The 17,307-nt window shown below is 36.2% G+C and overlaps 1 protein-coding gene across 2 annotated transcripts in view; it reads right to left on the bottom strand.

Annotated features, from left to right (window-relative positions):
* The window catches only part of RALGPS2 (Ral GEF with PH domain and SH3 binding motif 2), a 104,230-nt gene that overhangs the window by 42,301 nt on the left and 44,622 nt on the right, over positions 1–17,307 (bottom strand). For both annotated transcript variants that reach the window (XM_081121986.1, XM_081121985.1), the window contains exons 6-9: positions 15,482–15,565; positions 13,636–13,725; positions 12,228–12,320; positions 8,935–9,061 (exon numbers count right to left, since the gene is read on the bottom strand). In XM_081121986.1, the coding sequence (XP_080978112.1) occupies positions 8,935–9,061; positions 12,228–12,320; positions 13,636–13,725; positions 15,482–15,565 (394 nt within the window). The remainder of the gene's footprint in view (positions 1–8,934; positions 9,062–12,227; positions 12,321–13,635; positions 13,726–15,481; positions 15,566–17,307) is intronic.

The following is a 17,307-nucleotide window of genomic DNA, read 5'->3' as shown; positions in this document are numbered from 1 at the left end:
TTCTGAAACAATTTCCTTCCAGAAACATGTTCATTGCTTATAGCTGATCTGTTAATTCGTGAACTAAAAATTTAGAGAAACCTCATGAGACTTTTGCTCAAACAAAAAGAAAATCCAATAAGAACTGAAGACCACCATTTATTTGAATAACTCAGGCCCACCATCATGACTAATGTTCCTCCTCTGGCACATCTCAAAATAAAACTTCTGGCGAGAGAAGGTAAGAGAACAGCAAACCCTCACTGTGGTATTCTTTGTCTTACCCCTGGTCCTCTTAAATAGTTTTCAAGGCCCTCCCCACCACCCAAAATATCTGCTGTAAGATTTCTGGGAGAAATTAGGCATCCAATTGTTATATCAAATCTCAGTTAAATAATACCTTACTAGGGCATTTCATTTATTGACACAACTGTAGCATATCACTCGAACATCCAAAATGCGAGCAAAGAGAAGTCTTCAGAATTTTCACAGAAGAGGAATATTCGTGAAACTAGTACGATGTGAAAGTCAACATACAAACTAGAAAACTGGGCTGAGAGCTAAACTGCTGTGGCCACTGGGCCCATTCTACTCTCCTTCGCAGAGCTGATGTGGCTCTGCTCAGAAGGTCTGGCGAACGTTACGACATGCAGGGGATGATTGAGGGTAGGTTCTCAAGCCGAACTGCTGGGGTCTGTGGCCCAACTCCACCATCTACCAGCTGGGCAACTCTGGGCAATTTATATATCTTGCCTCAGTTTTCTTATCTATAAAATGGGGATAACAACAGTACCTAGCTCATGTGAATAGTTTGAAAATCAAATGAGTAATAATACATGTGGTAAAACATTTAGAATAATGCCTGATGCAAGTAAGGACTCAGGAGACTGTAGTACAGGAGACTCACCTCTGTACTCTCTGTAATACCTATCATGGTGCCGTGCAGAGTAAGTGATCAATAAATGTGTTAAAAGAAACAATATCCAAGTTTTCAGGCAAAAAATTACACTGACCCATGATATTCATTACAACCTAATAGAGCCATGTCAGCTATTATAGCAGATATGAAAGAGACTAGACCGTAAGAAAATAAAAAGACAAATTAAGGCAAGAGTAGCCATAGTAGAAATTTCAGCCTAATGAGGATTTTTAAAAAAATATGTTTTTATTGATTTCAGAGAAAGGAAGAGGGAGAGAGAGAAACATCAATGAGAGGGAAACAGCGATCCGCTGCCTCCTGCAAGCCCCCTACTGGGGATCCAGCCCGCAACCCAGGCATGTGCCTTGACCGGGAATCAAACTGGCGACCTCCTGGTGCATGGGATGACACTCAACTAACTAAGCCATGCTGGCTGGGCTCTTTTATTTTTCTAATTCTCATCCAAGGATATGTTTTCCATTGATTCTAGAGAGAGAAGAAGGGAGAGGAAGGGGGAGAGAGAGAGGGAGGGAGGAAGGAGGGAGGGAGAGAGAGACAACATCGATGGGTTGCCTCCTACAAGCACCCTGACCAGGGATCGAACCAGCAACCCGGTAAGTATGGTGACCAGGAATCGAAGCCTCGACCCTTCAGTGCATGGGATGACGCTCTAACCAACTGAGCCATACTGGCCAGGGCCGAATGAGGATCTTATGAGAGAGCAGACAGGTCCCTTGTGTGGCAGGAAAGGCCTAATAGCTATCTACTTTGCAGGTTACTTAGGAATAAAAATGTGGTTGCCTTGCCTTCTTCAATAAAACTGAGCTATAACTTTGGAGCTGGCTACAGAAAGACTCCTTATGTCAGTTATTCTTAATAAATGAAGCTTATCGTAAAAAGGATTCAGACTCTGCCGTTCTCAATGGGAGGCCATTAATGCCTAGGAAATTTGGCATCTCTGAAGTCAACTTTTAAAACTTGAGATTTTGGATATGCCAATATTAGACACCACCTTGAAATTTAGTAGGTATCTACAAATAAACATATCCTTAGCTTCAAGCCTGGTAAGAGCATAAAGACCAAGTTTTCAATCTGATGTTCACTTGACTCTATGAGTCATGATGTGAGAATGCTAATTCTTCTAGCATTACTCTTCTTAGGACTCCTACTGGTAGTAATATAAAAAGCCTGTAAAAACTTCTGTAGTCATGAGAACGTTTTAAATTACTTGTATGTCTGTACTAATGTAATACTATTTTTATATACTTAAGAGTAAGTTAAAGATTATTGCACCTTAACAATTAACAACTTTTCAGTCTTTTATTTTAGGGTCTGTGAAAGACACTGAAGAAAGAAAGGAATGATTCCACTTACAATGCCATAATCCCATCCCTACCTCCAAAAAAGCCATTTAAAAATAAGCTCAGTTTTCAACTTTACCAGTGGGGTTAAAAGTTATAATTCTATAGATAATCAGAAGAAAGACTAAAGAATGAACTCAAAATTTCAATCTACAGACTCCTAAACTATTGATATAATTCCATACTGTTTTTCTTGACCTATAAGTCTTTATAAGTCAACTTACTCTCCCTTGTCTCAGTTTCTTCACTTGTAAAATATGAGTATCACTTACCTTCCAAATGGTTAAGAATTAACTTATGTAAAGTACACAGCATTGGGCATATAGTATTAAGTGCTGAATAAATGTTAATTATTAAGATTTTTATTATTCTTCTCCTGTTAAGGTTTCCTTAAAAGATTACAAATTACTGAAACATCAACAGTTGGAAGCAATGCTGGCAAAGCTGTTGGAACTGGGGGATCACATTCTCTTTGCGGCTGAAATGCAGCTCTGCAGAGCTGTTTTGCTGCTTTTTAAGAGAAAGGTTCTTCAAGAAAAACTATGAGCATGGGAAAGGAATTAACGCAACCCCATCCCCAGCCCTTTTATATCACAAGTCAATGAGTGATCTAAAATAAACTTCAGAAGCTACGTACACCATTAAAGAATGTGAGAAGAATTTTAAACACAGAAAAAAGAATGAGGGTGAAAGAGGGTATAAACGAGGTCATGGAAAACGGGGGTAATGCTGGCCGAAGACAAGGCCAGGCTGGCTGCCACCTGGTCAGAGCTCACTCTCAGGACTCAGAAGAAAACGCCTGAACACACTTCACTGCTGTTTCAGAATACAGTACAAAGCACGTAATCTACTGAGATGAGTAAGGTAAAGTAATCCGTGGTGTGCATTACCTACAAACCAAACCAAAGAAAGGAAAATGGAATAACACGCTTTAAATATTAAGAGCCAATGACATTTTTTAACCATTAGGTATTTTTCAGATCAGTTCAGAGCCTTTTATACATTTAACCAAGTACAACTCTACCAAACGGGATGGAAAAAAGATCTCAATACCCATAGAGCTGCAGAAAGCTTTGGACTTTGTTAAAATTATCTGAATAAAAAAATGGAAAGAAAAAGAAAAAGCACTATTATTTTTGAAAATATCTGTGCATAGGTTAATAGAAGTTTCTAAAACTAATGTAAAACTAAACAACCATATTTTACTGAGAGATCAAGATGGGTAGAAACTAGTGAAAAATAAAAGTATCAGATAAATCCTGAAGATCCTTGTAAGTCTGGGCATGTCTTAAACATCTCATTAGCCGTGTCGAGGCCACTTCTAACAAGGCCTGGCAGGGACAGGTACGTTCCTCTTCCATGACACAGGAGATAGGAAAGGAGAGTCACAAGGCAGTAAGAGCAACCTGAGCCATGAGTATTCAGGAGCTGTGATGTTCCACACATGCAGGGACAAAGCCCACTTCATTCCCTGCTATGCATCTAGCACCAAGCATGCCCCCAAGCAAATACTGGTTAGCTGGCCGATGCACCAAAAGAAAACTGGGGGTGGATAGGAGTTAATGTACATAAAAATGCCACACAAATTTATTGCATTTAAAACCAATAAAGTTACGGGACCAATGGGAAGAGCCGGAAAAGTGTATTTAATAATTTAATTAAGAGTATCATTTAATGTTACTAAGTGCCTGTTTTTGTTCCAGATGCTAAGGACCAAGCCTTGAGCCAGAACAAAGAGCTTACACTCTGCTGACGGGAGACAGATCCATGTACATCATGATGAAAATAAAATAGCGCCTTTCAGAGAACAGGGGATGAAGAGGGCACTGTGTCCCAGAGGGTTATTCTAAAAACAGCTTTTCTCTTCTCAAAAGAAAGGTCTAGTATGAAAATCTCACATATTAAATAAAAAATTAAGAGAGTGTGTAGGAGGGGGAGCTCTCCCTACAAGAGCGAGGAGTTGTACCTAGATACACCAAAATGAGGGATCTGTGCTCTACAGAAGGGCAGAAGCTTGCAAAAACTCTGCTTCTACTTGGTAGAAAGCAATATACGAAACTGCAACAATTTACTTACCATCAGAGTTTTAGAAATACAGGGTGGGGCAAAAGTAGGTTTATAGTTGTGAGTATACACAACACAGAGTTTATTCTTATATTATTACTTATTAATTACTGCATTATTTTCCATACAAACTGTAAACCTACCTTTGCCCCACCCTGTATGCTTTCTTTCCCAGAAAACATAAGCTTGTTGAGCTACTGCATCTTCCCAAAATTACGTAAAGAAAGTGGAAATGAGGCTGGAAAACACACACACAAGAGTATCATGTTTCATACAACTAAATTATTTTTACACAATGCTCTGCTTTTCTTTCTCTCCAGCAAAGCAAAACTTCCCATGCCAAATTCTTCCATAAGCCCCTTAAGATTGCTCTCCAATGACAAGAACAAATGAGTGCTGTTAATGATTTTCAGATTTGAGGCAATAATTCTCATATAAAATAATTTTTTCCTTGAGATGTGCCAAAGTATTCCTCTCCAGAAAAACTGTATCTTTGTTCTAAGAATTATTTACTATATTGTCTGTCCAGGCTTATTTTTACCTTGAGAGAACCAACAGAAGAGACAACTTTTCAAGAGATGATGAATTGAAAGCCAAGAAAACATTTTCTACTTTGCAGAATTTAATCCACATTGAATTACAGATAAATCTGGCAGTATCAAAGTAAAGAGTTTTGTCAGTATGTAAACCTCCACCTCCTTTTTTAAGTTTCACAAAGAATGGTTGGTTTTCATCATAATTTTTAGGAGCAAAACACCATTAGCTTGGATCACTTCTGTCACGTTAAGAAACATGCGATGAGCCTTTACCTCCACCTCCTCTCTAGGCACTACAGATCCCTCTGGCTGATCTATTCTTCATAAGAACCTTTGCAGGCGCAAGGGACAAAGGGTAGCATTATGCAAATTATGATGCTTGAAGAGGGACAGTTAAATAGAAACCACCAATTTGTATAATGAATGTTATCTTTCAAACGTCTTCAGGGCAAAATGCCCTATCAAACTGTACAGCATCTTGTAAATGTTGACATTTTTGGCAACTGTAAAAGGCCTAGTTTCTTATAAGGGGTAAAGGATTCTAAAATCAAGACAAGTTAAATTTAAAAATCGTGATCCTAATTCATTTTAAATTAGAACAAAATATGAACAAAGTACTTATTACCAGGATATAAACTATTGTTAAAGCGTCATTCTTCATAACACTTTAGTACTGAAGGTCAGGAATGAAAAAGGAATCAGCTGTCTGATGTAAAGAAATCAAAGTCACAGTTGTGTAAGTTGAAAATGCTTCTCATTTTCTTAAGAAAAGCATGTGTATTTTGATAGATGGAATACATTTAATTTCAAGTTTTGCTATAAAATAAAACAAAACCGTCACTATATTAAAAAGGTGACTTTAATGCTGGAAACAAGCTGAACTGAGTCTCAATAATTTACCTGACAAATGTTTCATTTTTCTTTCACAAGCCTACCAAATATTCATGCCAAATGTTGCACAATCACATCACAGTCTCAGTTGCTTCACAAACTAGTAGAGGGATGAATAATGATATGAAGACTATAAGTACATAAAATTATGTAGATACTAAAATGTATATTCTCTAATTTACGTTCTTTGCCATTTTCCCCCTTTTGGTTTCTGATTTTGGATAACCCTCAGAAAGATGCATCTCATTTCAACAGCAAAAACGAGAAGTAGGGGAGGAGAAATCCAGTAACCCCCCAGGTCTCCAGTGTGGTGGAGCAGTGTAGGCAATGCTACACTGCGATCGCTGGTACACTAAGCTAGGAGGTAAGATGGGGATCAGGTGAGGAGGAAGGGGAACGATGATGAATTTACTTCTGAACATGCTGAATTAGTTACCTAGAGATATCTCACGCAATCAGTATCTGAGTACCCAAGACGTTACCAGGCCCCAGGAATTACACAGACAGCTGGATGTATAGGTCTAGTCTAGATCTGGGAGTAACTGGGTGATATGTGGAAAAAGTCTGAATGAGACCACTCCAAATGAGTTTAAAGAGTAAGAAAAAACATGGGCTGGGGTACCTCTAGAAGAACAGACTTAACACAAAGGCAGAGAAAGAGCAGCCAATAAAACAAAAGCCAGAATATAGAAGGTAAACCAAGTGGAGAATTTCCAGAAGCAGAAATAACTAGTATCGACCTCACAAATTTAGGATGAGGCTTGAGAAATACTTATTAAATGTTTTAACTTGGAAGTTAGTGGTGACCGTATTGGGGAAATTTCTACAAGTGAAGAGGGAGACAACAGCATGCGGAGCAAAAGCAAGCAGCAAGGAAAGGGAGGACCAGGGTCCCTGTTACTAGCATAGGGGGGAAGTGAAGGCGAGTTACATGGGAAGATTACAAGTGAAAGGGAAGATTCTGGGCCACGGGAATATACAAGACTAAAGAAAACTGAAGAGAAGGAGCCAATGGAGACCAAACTGAAGATGTAGGAAAGATAATGGTTTTAATGTTTTCTCCAAATTAACTTCTGCGCCTCAATACCTGCCTCATTTGCTTTAACCCACAGAAATCATTATGGTGTTTGTTTCAGGGGCCAGGGCTGGGAGAAAGCAGGTATATTAATAGAAAACCTTTCCAGATTCCAACTAACCTCCAACTATGCCTCTCTCTCTGTATGCACATGAGTGCACGTATGTGTGCACATGCAGACACCTCAAATCCCGTCCTGAAGTCTCCATTGTGGAAAATATAAAACAAAGACCCCTGAGCTACACATCACAGCATCAGGATTTATATTATTTTGCCATTATCTCTTTTTCAATAGAAAATAACCCTTTTCTAAAAGATATGAATTATGGAATCTAAGAAAAACATTTCAATGAGAAAACAACAATCACAGAGCTAGCAGATTTTAGAATGGGGGCTTAGCAGGTATAATTGGAAAGATGCTAGATATCAAGACTTCAGATAGAGGGTCTGTCAGTAATTAAATTTTAGGACTATGAGCCGGGTCTTCTGCCTTCTGGACCTTGGTTTTCTCAAATATAAAATTAGTGGATTAGAAGAGATCACTGTGGTCCCATCCAGCCTTAAAAAGAATATGATTCTGGTCCTGTGTGTATTTCTAGGGAAGGAGAACAGGGCTCATAGAAGGCAATTCAACAACTTAAGAAGTTAGTATGGTGGTGCCATTTTGGAATTGAGGGTTGCCAATTTTCACTTTAATATTCTTATGCTATAAAAAGTTTATGTTCTTATAAAGTTTGAAGATACTGATTTTTAAAAATGCTCTATTCCTCTTCTCCCTCAAATAACATTTTCAAGACTGCACAGACAAGGCTACAGTAAAAAGTGGACACATGCACAACGCCTCTCCTAATATCCAGCTTAGAGCCCCTCTGGTGCAGTCATGCTCACTATGGCCCTGAGCTGCTTATCACAGGAACAGAACACAATATTCTGGTCTATAGTGGCCATTATCTATAGTGTTTAGGGGCATTCTGCCTTCTGCACAGGGTGCACAACATTCCCGATTCCCACTGGAATCGTAGGAGGTCCCACAATGTTCTAATGAGCTCAATTCTTATCTGACAAACTAAGGCTGATGCTCCATAGCGACTGAATGAGTCCAGACTGCTTTGGGCTCTACGTTGTTTTCTAAGTCACTGGTACTGTAAAGATGTTAAAAATAACACTGTGGCATCTCCTGAACAAATAACAGGCTTTTCAATTACTTTCAAAAATAGCTATCAGAAAATCCAGTATGAGTAGTTACATAAAACATAAGAGTGGAGACGGGAGAAAAAGGGATATTAGAAATAAATAAATGTGTATCATTTGATTACTCTGTATACAGGATCAAACCAACTTATTTTAATTCATGCTAGACATATATCCTATATTACATTTTCTGTATGTAAACTTACACACACACATTTTTTAAAGGACAGTTTGAGGCTTCTTTTTATTCAAATACCTAACAAAACATTATTCATATTTTGTTAAAAATAATCTTATAATGTTATTGCTTAAGTAATTCTTGGAATTTATAAACACTGTAAAATATACAGTAAAGAGATAAATCTTTAGTCAAGTGATATATAAAATACAGATTTGTTTGTCTTAGCACTAGGCTAAATTTGCACAGCCAAACAACTTTTTTAGTCCACAAAAACAATAACACCAACATTCATTGAGACTATTTTTCAAAGTTCACCCTAAAATATCTGCCAACTATATAAAATATAAACTTATGATGCTAAAAGTAAATTCAACAAATCTCCTGATCAATTTCTTTAGTGTTAAATATTTTTACAGCATTAAAGTACATTGCAAACTACTGTTTCATTCTTTAAAAGCATTACAAAATAGCTAAAATGTATTGTTTTATCATCTAGTCTATCTTTAAGAGAAAATGAGAGTCTATGAAAAACCTTAAGGGCAAAGGCTAATTTAACATGAAAATACACTCCAGGTAATAAGATCACATATTCCTTTAGTCAATTTTTTTCAGCTTAATAATTGCAGTAATTTTTAAAAATGTTACACATACTTTTAAACTATCTTGAATTTTATACAAATTACTGATTAAGCAGAGCAACAACCAGGCATAATGAACACACAGTGACATCAACTCACCTAAATAGGGAATGCAGGGTGTCATCTTTAAGCTACTTATATAGTCTCTGAGTCTTTTGTAGTTATCTTCTTTACTCATTACATATTCTAATTTTTCAAAGGTAGTTTTGTCTTTTCGACTTAATAACTAAAAAAACAGAAAAGCCTAAGTTATTTCCAAATCCCATTTTATTATAGCAAAGACTTGAAGTTGTGTTATATTTACTGTAAATTTGTCTTTAAATTAAATTTTATTTAATTTCAGAGTTATAGCTTCTTTAATTATATTTTGGTAATACGTTACAAAATCAGACATGTCTATTAAGATAATAAACCCAAATCTATTAACTATAAAATATAGTATCTTGTATGTACATAAAATCATTCAGTTACTTAGTAAATTACAATACATTATTTCTCATCTTTACTATTTTTAATGGTTAAGCAATTTTTGTTGACAAGTTTTTCCTGACAAATCTAAACCATGGCCACAATATTTGTAAACTGATCTACATTTTTGGATTTTCGACATTTTTTCTTTGATCCCTCTGACCAGTTCTATATCACACACAGTTGAACAATCAGCTGAGACTGTTTTAAGAGGCTTGAGGGTAGATCTGTTGTGAGTGTCCTTTAAAAAACATGGAGATAATCAAGGAGAAAAAAAAAAGACGAGCAAAGTCAGTCGCCCAAATAATATCAACTAAAAGGTTCAGAAAATATTTTTTAAGTATTCTAAAGACTGAAAAAAAAAATACTTTGCTCTAAACATATGAAGTTACTATTTCATTACGCTGTAATAATATTTCACTTTATTTATATAATAAAATATTAGTGTTATTTTACAGCATGTAAAACCAATAAAATTCTCATCCAATTCTACAATGAGGTTGACAGCAAAATCTGTGTATTAATTTAGAGATGAGGAGACTGAGATTCAAGGTGATGAAAGGGTTAGCAAGGAGCAGAACATACTAACACTCTCAGTCATCAGCTCACAAAGACGTAGGTCCCTGGTTTTTAGGGTCTGGAGCTGGTGCTGGAGATAAAGAGTATCTGACACCTAATACACTTTCTTTCTAGTATTATAAGTACAGGGTTGGGATTGATGCTGGAATCTATTTTTTCATAGACTTCAAGAAAGATGCAGATTACCTTCAGATAAACTATCCGAAAAATGTCTGATCAGTATCCCTCCCTCTTTAAAACACAAGATTTCAAAGAGTCCTTTGCTTTAATGTTTTAGATAGATATTCCATGATCTTAAACAGTGGTTTCACAATCTTTTCCCTGGTCCAGCTTCAATATACTCGATGAGCATTTTCAAGATTAGGTGCGAATTTCTGCTACCTACGCTCATGCCTTAGGTGATCCCATCCAATCCATGTTTTAAATACTGTCTTTATGCTGATGATCACAAAAATATATCTATAGTCCCACTGCTCTCTTAAACTTGTATACCTAACTTAGACCTTACAGTTCCACATGGATATTTATCAGCCAACTCAAACTAGAAATGTGTAAAATGGAACCCACTCCCTGCCCACTGATTCTCAATACCTCCCTGAAAGATCAGCAAATAGCATCTCCACTACCTGACTTGATGCCGCCTCTCTGCCTCATCTCCTACCATCAACCACTCCCTTGCTTACTCCACTGTCAACACTGACCACCTAGCTATTCTTTGAGTGTTATTAGGGCGTTTGTACTGGCTACTGCATCTGCTTGGAATTCTCTTTGCCTGGACATCGCCGTGAGTGGTTCTCTCAGTTTCTCCAGGTCTCTACTCAACTGTCACTTATCAGAGACTCTCTTACAACAACATACTAATGAAATACTTCCTTGCTTTCCCTTCTATCCCATTTACTCTGCTTTATTTTTCTTCAGAGTCTTCACCACTATTTGTGATATATCATTTATTTACACACAGTTTATCTTTTCCCAGTAGAATGTCAGCTATGTAGGATGGGGCTGTCTACATCACTCACTGTCGCATCTCAAGCAATTACACAGTGCCTGGCACAATACGGAATATTTTAAAATTTAATATAAACATCAAACATTTTATTTAGATTAATAATAGAGCTGTTACTAAGTTTAAAAAAATCTTTTCCATGCAAATACATGAAGGAGGCAATGAGGAAAAGGAAAGTTAATTGGAGGGAAACGTAGCTCTTTTCTAAACCACAAAATAAATCAGAGTATAATTCTTTTCCCTAAAACTTCAAAAATGGAATTCATAACTGAGTATTTATAATCATTTCCATTCCTCCATGAAATTCAAATTAAAAAAAGAGAATAAGGACACCATTATTAAAAAATAAACTTTAAAGTAAGAAAACCCTTCACCCAGGAGTTTCTAAAATACAAATAAAATATAAAGAGGAGTGTAAGTTCTTCCACACTAACGTTTTTCCAATATAGAAATCTACCCTGGTTTCCACCAGAAACATGTCTCTGCAGACACTATGAAAAGTGAAAGCAACACTAGGCTAATTAAAAAGTTAGATTTTAGTAATTAAAAAAAAAAAAGCTTTTTAGTCAGTTGTGTCTGTCACAGGACCCTAAGAATACACTAATCCTTTAATAAACAAAGTCTGTCTGTCCTTATTAACATTAAAGAACAGTATTAGATATGAACACATTTAATTAAATGTAAAATTTTACTTATATAAATCTAAACCAAAAAATACCTAGAAAGCCTGAGGCCAGTATCATGTGACTCAAAGATGAAATACACAAATTTGCAGAAGTCAAAATTCACATCCTGACCTTGTTAATAAGGTAACAAACTAAATACGATTAGCAAACCAGGACGTGCAGCAACACTGCCTAACCACATGCTCACCCTATTTCCCATCATTCCTAAGGAAAACTCCCCAAAAGCTGACTGAAATAATAGAAATCTAAGTCAGTATAGTGTTTGAATCTTAAAATTTAGATTTTTCTCAAACTTTCCAAAAGCATAATTTTTACATGATAAAATGTAATTTTCTGTATTTACTTCCCATCAGTAAACACGAAAGGCTGTATTGTCTACAACTCTAGATGCTTAAAGTGGTTCTGCAAAAATGATTTCCTAAAGAGCAGAAACCAAGCACCAAGCAGTAATTTACCCCAAAATTACCAGACAAGCCTCCCAAAACACTTGAGAGAAAAAAATGTAGGTTTCAAAGAACAGAGAGTACAAAGTGATTTTAAAATCCTTTCTATTATCATAATAGTAACCTTACTAAGCACTACAAAAGCAGCGAATACACCTTTACTTCCAACAGGAAGCCTAACCTTTCATTAACTTAAGGAGGATTACTCACCGCCCAGGTTTTCGTCAGCCTAAAAATCGGGGCGCTCTGTAAGCCAGAAACCACTGCCATGAGTGCATGGAGGTTATTCAGCTCATACAGTTTCTGAAAATTTAAGAAAAAGGAAGAGATGACAAAGAGCATGAATGCAAAACAGCTTTAGATTAACGACAAGTAAAATTTGGTGGTTTTGAGTGGAATATACAAGTACATAAAAAACTAACAAAAATACCAGGAAACAATAATGCAAATTCATAATATATGGAGAAAAGTCATGCAAGTCTATAAGCTAAAAGCCAATATTTATCTAACATATCACAAAGAATGATTTTAAAAATTTATGACATTTCTGCAGAATATCAAATTTTAGAAGGCGCATTCTGCCACCTAGTGCCACAGGATGTTACAAGACAATTGCTCCATGTGCTCAAGTAAAATAAGCAAGAGGTAAGGCTCACAAGGACTGTAGTTTTACAGTAATTACAATACTTAAAATTGCTAAAATGGTACCATTTTAGTCCAACTTCATTCACAGGCGAGCTAAGTTACAGAATTATTACAAGAATAATGAAGAATGTGGCTACAAATATACCATTTTTTAGTGAACTTATCATAAATTTGGAGTTGTTACAAGTTTTATTGATTTTTTCCTTTTTTCCTTTTTAGAGAGAGGAAGGGGGAAGAGAGAAACATCGATCGGTTGCCTCCCGCATATGCCCCAACTGGGGATCAAACCTGAAATCTGGGTACGTGCCCTGACCAGGAATTGAACCCGCCACCTTTCTGGTGTACAGGATGATGCCCCAACCCACTGAGCCACCAGGCCGGGGCAGGGAGTTGTTACAAGTTTTAATAAAATCTTGATACCCTCTCATGGAATGTTCGGTTCCACCCTCCTCTCTAAATTCTCCCTGTCCTTTAAATTCATGTTCCATTGCTCTTGCTGCATTTACTACCTATGCCCCACAATAACTACACAATTAACATACTTGGTTAACACCCTCATTTATACGATTCTTTTAAAAATAAAGTCTTATCATTCTCCACATGGTTGGCAGAGTGATCTATTTCTAAAGCAAATAATTGATATGTATTCTCCCACTTAATTCTACAAGACTTTCTCAATCACCTGCAGAATAGTCCAATATTTAAATACAGGACTTCACCATAATCTGTCTACTTATCCAGTCAAATCATATTATTCTGCTACTCTAAGACAGGGAGAAAAGATCTAAAAGGGGAGGAAGATACAGAAATAAAGAAAAAGGCAGAGAAAACAAACATCCAGTTTAAAAAATTCACTTATATGAATCAATGTCTTACTTTCCAGCATCAGAAGATAGTAAATAAACATTGCAGGCAAATATTCATACATTGCTGAGTGGTTGAACTCAAAAACAGAAATACAAGTTTATCTTACCTTAGCAGTTTTAATATAGTGGCTCAAAACTTCTGCTCTAATTTTTAATGTTTGAGCATGAAGAATCTCTCTAACAACCCAAAAGCTTACCTGCAAATAAAAATTTAAAATAGGTGATTGGCAAGATTCTTTACTCACTATGAGCAAACTAATGACAAGAGCTACTTGAAGACCCACCTAGAGCTGTTTGAAAACAATAGTTTCTCTTTCCCTTGACTCACCACCAGGACATAACTAATCTTCAGATCTTGCACACATCATAAATATAGACAGACAGATACAGGTATGTATATACGTGTATATACGTGTGTGCACACACATAAAAACACTACTACTCTTTTTAATTTGTAAAAGCTAAAATAAATTTTGAAGGAAAAGAGCTGAGAGAATGCAATAAAGCCAGAGTGATGCAACATGAACACCATACAAATTCAAGTGGGTTTTGCTGTATTTTGAACACTTTGGTAGAATAGGGTAAGCTTTAACAACAGACTGGAAAATATGCTACATATAGCATGTTTTTCCATGGCTATGTAATCCTACTTTGCCATTTATTTATACTGAGCAGAATCCTAAGTGCTTAAAATCTAGAGTCATATTTGTAATTATTGTAACATAATGTATTTGTACGGCAAAGAAAAAACTTTATCATCACAGATTTTTACTATAGAGATGTACATTGTGATGATAAAGTCTAACCACCTCAGAAAAATTTTGAAACAACTGTATATATATAATTTAAATATGGAATTCAGTACAAGACATGTTTGCCCTATGACCCTATTAATGGTTTAATCTAATTTTTAAAAACTTTAACCCATTTCCATTTGGGGGCATATAGTGAACCAAGCAACCCGAGAAACTACTGGCTAGAAACCCACAGAAATGCTGGGATAAAGATAAACTGTTTTGCTAAAAAATGTATAGCTAACTTGAAAGGAAAATAAAAGATTTCCTTAAAGGCCAAAAACAAAGACAGAAATAGGGCAAAGCAGTGGGTAAAAGAAAGAGAGGATTTCCTCTCAGTGATAGGGACTTGGGATTTAATACTCCCTTAAAAACATAATACAAGGTCTCCCAGCCCAACCCTCCCCACTATTTGTATCTAAGGGATCCTGGTGGAGGAAGGAGAAAAATAAGTCTTCCATAAGAATTTGCAACCTGCCCTTAGTTGGACCTGGAGTTTAAATTTTTACCACAGAGATGTACAGATGTTCCCTAACCAAAACACTTCACGTAAAGAATAGTCCTAGGTCTGCGATAGCCCTTGGTACCAGCAAACAAAGAGCCTCTCAGGAGGGATGGGATATAACCTCAATCTAGGCGGTGGCAAAGTCCGACAGATAAAGCTTAAACAGACTGAGCTCTCAATCTAAAACTACAAAATGCCTAGGAAAACAAACCATTGTGAGTAAGGAACAGCAGAAATAACAGAGATTTAGTACTCCCAAGGACTTTGGATAATAACACAGAAATGATAAAATAAAGTGTTGAAAATGATTTAAGAAATTTAAAAAAATGACACTAGTGTAAAAGCACACAGATTTAAAACAAGACACTTCTGAAGAGAATCAGTTAACTAAATTATAGATCTGAGAACATCACATAGAATGAGCACAAAGGGTTAGGATGCAACATGTGAAAGGTTAAGGCAAGTAGGAAACAATGTCAAGTCCCAACCCGCTTCCAATAGGAATTAGAAAAGAGATTATGCAGAGAGACAGAATTTGAAGAGATATGGGCTGAAAATGTCCCAGAACTGATGTAAAAAGTTTCTTTATGAAAAATTATATATTAAGGAATTATATTTCAGAAACCAAACATCAAAATTTTGTAAGTAACTCACATGATTGAATCTTCTTGTGAAGGCCACTGCATTTGGTGCAGAACTGTATTTTTCTTTTTTATTCCATCCACAACTTGAGAGCTCCTGGAAAATTAAGTTGAAAATTAAATATAAATTCAAGAACTAGCCAGGTTTTCCTGTCATATTAAGGCTTTCAAAACATTAAAGACAGTTGTGTTCCTTATTCAATAGGAATAGATTTAACATTATAATCCTTCAGTTAAATCACAAAAGCAGATTTTATTAGCAGACTACACAAGGGCAAAATTACTTGTCTATGAGAACACAGATGACTTGAGTTCTGCTCCACTGATGGCTCCTCCTCTGAAGAGACTTGAATCCTGAGAGAAAAGACCCATCATGAAAGCTGAGTATCCCACAGCCCAAAGTGAAGCCTCCTGGTTGTCAGCCCCAGTCAGTCACTGAGAGCCTCCTATCAGCTTCCAGCACCTCGCTCTGAGCTGACAACCAACAACCCGGACAGCTAATGAAACCTCTGATAAAGGGGTTCTTGATGCTCCACAAGGTGTGTCAACAGAATTCAAAGGGCTGAAGAACTTGGATGTAAAAAAAATAAATTTGTATTTTACATTAACTTCTAACTGAAATGACATTCCTTTTCATTATAAATGCAGACTACAGATTACAAAAGAATTAGCAATAATGTGACTATGTTACTAATAAAAATCATGCATTTTCATATCGCACTACGAGATATCTCAAAACATTTACATGCATCATTATTATGCTCTCTCACCTCTAGATCTTATTCAATATATTAATAAAAAGCACATATACTGCTATATAACAGTTTAAAAACATTCTGATAAGTGTATTTTAATAGAACTTATTTCATTTTATAAAAGTGGTCAGCCCTGGCTGGGTGGCTCAGTTAGTTGGAGCATCGTCCCGTATACTCCAAAAGGTTGTGGGTTCAATTCCCAGCCAGGGCACAAACCTAGGTGTGGGTTCGATCCCCGGTCGTGGCACGTTCGGGAGACAAACGATCACTATTTCTCTCTCACACTGATGTTTCTCTCTCTATCTCCCTTCCTCTCTCTCTAAAATCAATAAACATATCCTCAGGTGAGGATTAAAAAACTAAAAAAGTAAACATAAATTAAAAAGGGTTCAGTTCCACAGACTTCAGTTGCCCAAGTCCAAGGTTCAAACTAAGAACCCTGCAGGAACACCGACCACAAGAAAGAGAATCTACAGGAAGAAAAAAAAGAGCTCAGGAAGCTGAGTTAGGGCAGGGAACAAAAGACAACTGAGAAAAGAAAAAGACAAAACCATATAATTATTACTCTCAGATAGGCAAGAGCAAACATTGCTCCCACTGGGCAAAACCAGGAGGATATAAAAAAGAAATACTCAGAGGAAAAAATAGAGCTTTTGAAAATGAAAAATACATTTTAAAAATATCCAGAATCATGAGATAAAGGTGATAAAATCTTTTAAATGTAGCTAAAAGTAGGAACAAAAATGTTATGTTAATTAGAAGAGTCCATAAGAGTCAACATCTGAATAATAAAAAGAATTTTAAGAGAGAACAGAGGAAATGGAGAAAAGTAATTTACCAAAAATAAAATTTCAAGAAAATGTCCCAGAACTCAAAGGACAAGGAAAGACCTGTCTAGTGCCTATTTCAATGGATTTAAAAAAAAAGACTCAACCAAAAGCCTAGCATCAAAAAATTACAACACACTGAGGCAAAGATCTTTCATATTAAAAAACAAAACAAAAATATATCACATACTGAAAAACAGGAATCAGGTAGTATCGGATATCTCAATAGCAACATTGGAAGTTAAAAGACCACTGAA

The sequence above is a fragment of the Miniopterus schreibersii genome (assembly GCF_964146895.1).
Source record: "Miniopterus schreibersii genome assembly, chromosome: 19".
NCBI classification, from domain to species: domain Eukaryota; kingdom Metazoa; phylum Chordata; class Mammalia; order Chiroptera; family Miniopteridae; genus Miniopterus; species Miniopterus schreibersii.
Note: the sequence above shows the minus strand (reverse complement) of the source record. Positions and strands in the feature narration are given on the sequence as shown.